Source organism: Triticum aestivum, chromosome 2B, assembly GCF_018294505.1.
Source record: "Triticum aestivum cultivar Chinese Spring chromosome 2B, IWGSC CS RefSeq v2.1, whole genome shotgun sequence".
Taxonomy (NCBI): Eukaryota; Viridiplantae; Streptophyta; class Magnoliopsida; order Poales; family Poaceae; genus Triticum; species Triticum aestivum.
This window is the reverse complement of record NC_057798.1, coordinates 220,041,643-220,049,625: the sequence shown is the minus strand read 5'-3', so window position 1 is coordinate 220,049,625 and position 7,983 is coordinate 220,041,643. Positions and strand designations below refer to the sequence as shown.

General features: G+C 49.9%; 1 protein-coding gene across 1 annotated transcript; it reads right to left on the bottom strand.

Annotated features, from left to right (window-relative positions):
* Nucleotides 1-4,240: 4,240 nt before the first annotated feature.
* LOC123044459 (probable leucine-rich repeat receptor-like protein kinase At1g68400) lies at nt 4,241-6,464 on the bottom strand. Its single transcript, XM_044467197.1, has 2 exons — nt 5,009-6,464; nt 4,241-4,910 (listed from the first exon to the last, which is right to left on the bottom strand). The coding sequence occupies exons 1-2, from the start codon at nt 6,288-6,290 to the stop codon at nt 4,390-4,392; spliced, it is 1,803 nt and encodes a 600-aa protein (XP_044323132.1). The 5' UTR covers nt 6,291-6,464; the 3' UTR covers nt 4,241-4,389.
* Nucleotides 6,465-7,983: the final 1,519 nt, after the last annotated feature.

Here is a 7,983-nt window from a genome sequence, read left to right as displayed (position 1 = left end):
GACAAATGTGGGGAGGGCAGCCCTATTTGTAGCAAAAAGTTGACAATTTTGACCCTCCAACGGTCAAAAATTCAAAAATATGGATTTAAAAAAAACAGACCCTAACCCCTCCAAAACCCGTCCTAAACCCCCCTAAAACCCCTAACCCGCTACCCCACCCAGCGCCTACACCTCCCGCAAAGGTAGGTCAAACACCGCTTCCCCATTGATTGAGGCGGGCCACCCGTGTCGTGTAGCATGCCTCATGTCTTGTCGTGCAACGTGCCGACACATGAGTAATCGTGTCGTGCCGGGCTGGCCCGCGTGCTGAGGCTGGCGGCCCTGGCACGGTCCAAGGTGTGTTGCATGCCTGGCACACCACGATTAGCCCGTGTTGGGCCTGACCCGTCGCGTGCCGTGCCGGTGTGCTCGTGGGCCAGCCCATCAAACACGACCCATTTGGCCAGCTTTGGGTCGGGCAAGCGTGAACAGAGATGGGTGAGGAGCCTAGAAAACGTCCGGTTTGTGTCCGCTTCAGACCCAAATCATGAGTAATTTTGGTTTGAAAATGGGCTAGATAGACTAAAAGCGGATAAAAAAATTAAGATGGGTCTGTGCGCTGGGTCTTCTCTTTTGTCCGTTTGAACCTAAACAGACACTTTAGAATGAAATGGGGTTGTGCGTCGCATGACCCCAAATCATCCGACCGCGTTCGAATGGGGCAAAACTTGGCCCAAGGGGCGTACCCAAATGGACAACTTGTCTGCTGGTGTCTGTTTTTTGTCCGGCCAGACCCTAAACCTAGACCAAATTTGGGCCACAAATGCGTCTCCAATGGACGAAAACGGACGCTCTCATCGTTTGCTTATGTCCGTCCCTGGCCCACATATCAATGACTCCACTTCACGCACGTACGCCTTCCCTCCGTGACCTGCTCGTGCAGGAGCGCTCCATGCTCCCTGCGTTCGCCGCCCACCGCCCTCCTCCTCCTTCCTCCTCCGCCCACCGCCCGCCTGCCGCACCCTCAGCCTCGCAGATGCCGTCCCATCCCCACGGGACTCCAAGATCCGCTAGCTGCATCGCAGGGCCAGCCACAGTCGTCGAAGCCCCGCGCTGGCTGAGGTGGCCATGCGCTACGACCTCGGGCTGTCGCACCTCCTTGCGCGCGGCATCGTGCACCTCGTCTTCGGGCTGGACCATGTCGATGGCCACGCGCACCTTCCCCAGGGCGCGGCCCGTCCCACGCCACAATCGGTGCTCGTGCTCCCCTTCAACTGGCGTGCGTGCACGGTCACAACGAGCTTCGCGGGTTGGCCGGAGGGCCTCTGTAGGGCAGCGACATCGAGACCGAGCACACCGTTGGCCCCTCCAGGGAGGCAGGGACAACGACACCGTGCAGGAGAGGGGGGAAGGCTGGTCCTAGAGGTGGAGAGGGAGTGGTTTGTCCGTTTAGGTCCTGCCGCGTTGGGTGTAGATGCGTCGCCCGACCATCCATTCCCGGACGCCGCCCATTTCACGACCCAAATGAACAAATGTCCGCGTCTGTTTAAGGTCTAGCGTTGAAGTTGGCCTAAGAGGCACCCCCACAGCAGCGTCGTGACCTTCAGCCTTCCTTCTTGCCAAAACCAACACAACCCAAGTTGTCCCGCCTCGTCCTGGCAAGTCCAGCAGTAGCCTAGTCGGTGACGAAGAGGGGAGGCACATGTGTGGAAGTAAGGATGGCAACTTTACCCTTGGGTACGGGTACCGGTGGATACCGTACCCGCATGGGCAGGGTATGGGCACAATTTTATACCCACGGGTATTATCCATATCCTACCCGTTAAGTCATAGGGTAGGGCACGGGTATAGCCTTTTACCAATGGATATACTCGTACCCTACTCATTTATACTAACATGTAAACCTTAACCGCGATTCACAATTGTACTTATGTTAATGTTATGTCATGAGGTTGTGAATCTATATTAAAGTATTTACCAATTGTTAATTTGATTTGAGATAATTGTCATGTGGTCATCTATCTGTCATTGAGTAGAGATCAATATTTTTAGTCAAATGTGCTATAGATGAATCTAAAATTTTGAATTACATGTGTACTGTTTGATCTAGCCATTGGGTACCCAATGGGTATGGGTACCTGTCAGGTACGAGTACGGGTAAAGTTTCATACCCGTGAGTATGGGTATGGGTAGAATTTTGTACTTATTGACTATATGGGTATGGGTATGGTATTGCTCTACCCGTCACATACCCTACCCATTGCCATCCTTACGCGGAAGGAGTACACCGGCTGACAGTGTGGCCCCAAGCGCTCACCGCACCACCGATTTACCATAAGTCTCTATTTAGGTACTGGTGGACGAATAAGTAATTTTACCGGTGTCGGGATGTACCGGTGGGCAATCCACCCTTAGTCGTTTTCATCAAGATCCGTGCAGGTTTTATACTCTATTTTCAAATATCAGACTACACATAGCAATACATGTACTAGTGTCAGATATTGTCAGCTTTTACAGAAGAGAGAGTTAAAGTAGAGACAACGGTGCATGCATGCATGCATTCACTCACGGGATACATATGACATGCATTTTATTTTCATCCTCATATTTTTAATGACTTATATCTTTTGAACCAAATGTCCATTATTGAAACTTTTTGTATATTTAAATTTGTGGTGACAAGATCTACAGAACAAGATCAATTTTGGATATGTTTGAAATCACTTTCATAAAACACTAAATTGTTTCACTATTTCATAAAAGTTTTTTCTAGTGTTTTGCCCATTTTCACAAACTGGAATATGAAACTCACAAAGACACAGATATATTTGATATAGTAGTAAAATAGAAGTTTAATATATTCAATTTAGACGTGTTTGACTCCAACTTAGACGTGTTTGAAATACTCAATTTCACATATTTTAAATAAACCTATTTCACTAATTTCTTATTTTTATATTTTAATTATCTTTTAATATCGCTTTCATGAAACATAAGATTGATCCTCTATTTCATAAAAGTGTTTTTGACTGTTTCGCTAATAGAAGTTAAAAAATCATTTCACTCGTTTCAAAAATAGATTTCACACATTTCAGAAAACACATTACTCTCATTTGCAATACTAATTTCACTGCAAATTTAAGAAATATATTGAAATATATTCCTCTCAAAAAAAATATCAGTTTCAAACACTGAAAAATTAGTTTCACAACAAAAAATGCTTTTATTTCACTTTTATTCAAATAACTTATTTCACTCATTTCAGAAAACACACTGCACTCATTTACAAAATATAGTTTTCACCCATTTCACTAGTTTCAGAAAACTGATTTCACTCATTACAAAATATATATGAGAAACTAATTTCACTTCGTATTCATGAAAAAAATATTGAAACATATTTCACTCAGCAGAAATATCAGTATCACACAATGAAAAAGTCGTTTCACACCAAAAAGATATATTTCACTTTTTTCAAATAACTCGTTTCACTCATTAGAAAACACACTACAGTCGCTCAATTGAATAATATATTTCACTTGTTTCAAAAAACTGATTACACTTATTACAAAAGATAAATTTCACTAGTTTCAGTAAAACACATCACAGTTACTCCATTGAAGAAACAGTTTCACAAGCTAGAATATGAAACTCACAAAGAAAACTATATTTGGAAAAGTGTTTCAATCATTTCAATAACTGATTTCAATCATTTCAAAAATTGTAATTTGAAATGAGTGAAATTAATATTCCGATGTGATTGAAATAGTAAAAAATTAAACTAGTTTAAATACATTCAAGATTGGTATCATTATAAAGATCTTATGTTCAAGAATTTGAATATATTAAAATTTTAAAGAATAGTACAAAGCTGTAAAAAATATTGGTCATCTAAAAATATAACCAAAAATAAAATGCATGGATTTGTTTAAGAGAGAGGAGAGATGCTGCATGCATTCGTACATTCCACTGCAAAAAATATTGCCTTTCCCTGACGTGGATCCTACTAGTCTGACATTGATTTGACTATATACAAAAGGTCACCTGTCTTAATACATGATTATACATATGGATGGGTCCTACTTATGCATAGATCATAAAGCATGTGGAAGGTGGATGCGGCTCCGGTACATCCCGTCTCCGGTAAAAAGGAGTTTGCGTACTGGTGGAGCCCAAGCACCTCTCACCAACCGCGATGCACCACAATGCAGCATTTTGAGGGAGCTTGGAGTTTTAGTGGATATAGCCAGTCCCATTGATCTGATTTAAGCGTCCAGGCATTCCCATTGATCTGGTTTAAGCAACTTGGATTACAACTAACATCCAGTTCTTGAAAGCAATACCCTTTCTTGCCTACAGGCTACTTCTGCAAAGCAAGAAGAAATTCCGTGATCCAACACCCGCGAAATACTACATGAACTCGCTCATCATGGTGAGCACCTGCGCCATCCTGGGCCTCTCCTCCGGCGCCTCGGCGGTGCACAGCACGCCGATCTTCACCATCCCCATCGTCTCCTCCCCTTCGCCCTCTTCCTCGCCGCCGTCCGCGGCGCCCTTGGCGGTCACCACCGCCAGGAGCACCATCCCGAAGCTGTACACGTCCGACTCCTGCGTCGCCCTCGCGCCCGGCGCCGTCAGCTCCGGCGCCGCGTACCCGCGCCATCCGCCGCGGCTCGACACCGCCCGGTCCAGGAACAGCTCGGGCGGCTGCGGGGCGGACTGCTGGACGCTGGCGGCGTAGCGCATGAGCCCGCACTCGGAGACGCACGCGGCGCCGCGCTCGTCGAGGAGGATGTTGGACGGCTTCACGTTCCCGTGCACCAGCGCCGGCCGCGCCGGGAACGTGTGGATGTAGTTGAGTCCCTGCGCCGCGCCGAACAGGATGCCCTTCTTCGTCGCCCAGTCCAAGCTCCTCGTTCTGCCGCCTCCACCTGTAAACAGCCCGTCAACGAGCACTTCTTGCATCAATGGGGATGTGCAGCACCATTGAAAATTCACGGCTGATTTGTCATTTTTTGAGCGCACATACCGTTGCCTTGCAGAAGGGACTGGAGGCTCCCGTTGGGGAGATAGTCGTAGACGAGCAGCCGCTCGCCGTTGGAGTTGCAGTACCCCCTGAGGCTGACGACGTGGCGGTGCCGGAGCCTGCCGACGAGCCGCATGTGGCGGTCGAAGGCCTTGCTCCGGCCGGGGAACTGCAGGGCGCTGAGCCGCTTCACGGCCGCCACAATGCCGTCCTCGAGGACCGCCTTGTACGTGCTCCCGGACACGCCCTTGCCGAGCACCTCCGCCGAGGCCTTGAGGAGGCTCTCCAGCCTCAGCTCCTCGCCGCCGTCGAAGCAGACCAGAGCGCCGCTCTTCTGGCACTTGTCTTCACCACTTCTGATCTTGTCCTCCTCCTCGAAGCAAAGAGCCGCATTGGATTTGGAATCATCCTTAGAGGGCCTCAGCTTTCTTCTCATGTAGACGAACATGGCTACAGAGATAGCCAACGAGATCACTATGAGCACTGCGTTGCCAATGCCGGTGGCCACGAGTGCAGTCATGCCAAGCTTACTGAATCTTCCATTACTGGAGGAGCTCGGACTGCCACTAGCTGTATTTGTCGCTGCACTAGGAGATTGAGCGACACCAGTGGTAGCATTTGAGGTAGTACCATCTTCCACTGCATTGTAAGCATGGGTACATCTTGGAAGAGGCTTGCTGCAGAGATCGATATTGCTGCCGAAGGACGAGCTCGGGAATCCCGAGAGGGAGCTGGGGATCTCTCCGACGAGCTTGTTACTTGACACGTTCAACTTTCTGAGGAACGGCACACGCAATGCTTGCAAGCCGCCATGGAATCCGTTGTGCTCTGCTCTCAGAGTGACCAGGGAAGGCAGTGAAAGCTTGAGGACGCCGCTGAGGTTGTTGTGGGAGGCGAGCAGGTGCCGCAACCTTGGGCTCGTGGAGTTGTCCAACGGAGGGAGAGGGCCGGACAGGGAGTTCCTCCTGACGGCGAGCACCCTGATCTGGGTGAGCCCGAGGAGGGGAGCCACGCTGCCGACCAGCGATGCGTCGTCCAAGAAGACGCCCGCCACCCTTCCCCTGGAGCACCTGACACCGAGCCACGAGCCGGAGCATGGGTCGGGGCCGACCCAGGTCTCCAAGGCCGTGACGTTGTTGGGGTTGTAGGCCTTAAAGGAGAGGAGGAAAGGGAGGTCTTGGTGGCCGCCATTGGCGACTTCACCGTGCACAAGCCATGTTGCAAGATGGAAGAGGAGGATCACGAGGGGGAAGAACATGGAGAAGCAGTAGCGGAGACGAGGCATTTTGGTGGATGCCCTCTCGACTGATGAAGATTGGATGTGTTTTATAGCAGAAAGAAGAGGCGAATGCTGCGCGGGGAGAGCGGGGTTTTTTGAAAAATCTGAATTGTGGAGAGATCTCAACTGTAGAAGCGTGGAGAGGCGACAAGCAGAGCTCCAAAAAGGAAAGCTAGGGAGTAGCGCAGCATGGTGGAGGTCCTCGAGGAGGACAGGAGGAGGGGCACAAGCAGATGAGGTGGAGAGAAAGCAAACAAGGCGCCTTTTTCTCTCTCCCTCGGGCAGAAGGAATTTGGACGTTTCCGGGGAGGAGGCCGATGCGTGGCTCGGTGCGTCCCGTGAACCGCCATGGACATGGTCGCCGTGCGCGTACATGCACGCTCCGCTTTGTTGAGATGATCGAAAAGTGAGGGAGAAGGGCTCTTGGTTCCATGGCGCGGTGCAGTGTGGTGCGTGGGAATCTTGCTGGTGGCTTCAGGTGCCACAGTAGCCAATAGTCAAGATTCCTTCGTGTGTCATCTGTTCGACTTTTTCTGTTTTGGTCGTGAGAGCTGGGACCAGAAAATTTCCACTCAGCGCACGTCGGTAGTGCGCGGCCAACTCAACTCGAACGCACGACCCTAAACGGACGTTCGTTTTGTTTGAATTTCGTCTGTTTGAGGTGACAATGGAATCATGTCTGTCCGAATTTGAGTTTGCGTCGGCTGGGCGCCCCACATCTTTTCCTCGTGCATGCAAAATTGAGAAACCAAGGATTTAAGACGCGGCCGTGGTTCGCACTAGTTCACGCCGGGCGGCAACACAGCCGGCGGCCTATACTCTGATGCGGACAATAAAGCCAGCGGTCGGCACAGGAGTCAGCCTTCAAAAAGGGCATGTTTCACGCCGGCAACAAAGCCAGCGGCCGTCACACGAGTCGGGCTTCAAAATGGACAGGTTTTGTCGCCGGCAACAAAGCAAGTGGCCGGCACACCAGCCACCCTTCAAAAAGGACCGTCCTCGGGGCCATCGTGACCGATGTCTCACCTAGATCAGGCCGTCGCGGGCGAACATCTCCTTCTGTCGGTTCGTGAACCAAGCCTTTCTCTCCGGTGACATGTTGTTCTTGTTGACGATCATCAACGCTAGTGTCACCTCCTTGACTTTTGTGTCGGCATTGGTGGCCTCGATCTCTAGCTTCTTGAGTTGAGCGGCCTCATTGATGTCGAGCTTCCTCTTCTTCACGGCCTCCTCCATGTCAAATTTCTTCGTTTGAAGATCTAGGTACATCTTCATTTGGTCCTCCTCTCCTCCCGCACTTCCTTTTGGCTCACCATATCCTCCAAAGTTCCTTCCAAGGCTATAGAAGATGCATCACGCTTCTCGTTGGCCTTCGAGCTTGTCTTGCCCCTCGACCTCTTGAGCACGTCTCCCACATCAGCCACGACCACCGCCTTCTCTCCTCCCTTCTTCCTAAGAGCATTGTATTGGTCCTTGAACTTGGGGCAATCTTTGATGAGCACCCAACAATGCGTGAGAGTGAATGACTTGTCTTTGTGCTGGGCCTTGAAGGCCTCCAAAGATTGGAATGCCTACACAATCAAACATGCGGCCACAATTGTAACATGAAAGGACATAGAATGCATGAAACTTAAATGGCATGACAGCATGAATGGACGCATGATGAAAAAGAGAGAGGTTCATACCAAGTCACCAAGGC

Bases quoted from the DNA above. Each gene is read 5' to 3' on its own strand.
- LOC123044459 (XM_044467197.1), bottom strand. From the start codon at position 6,290: ATGCCTCGTCTCCGCTACTGCTTCTCCATGTTCTTCCCCCTCGTGATC. The intron at 4,911-5,008 runs GTATGTGCGCTC...GGCTGTTTACAG, and splicing joins GTCCCTTCTGCAAGGCAACG to GTGGAGGCGGCAGAACGAGG.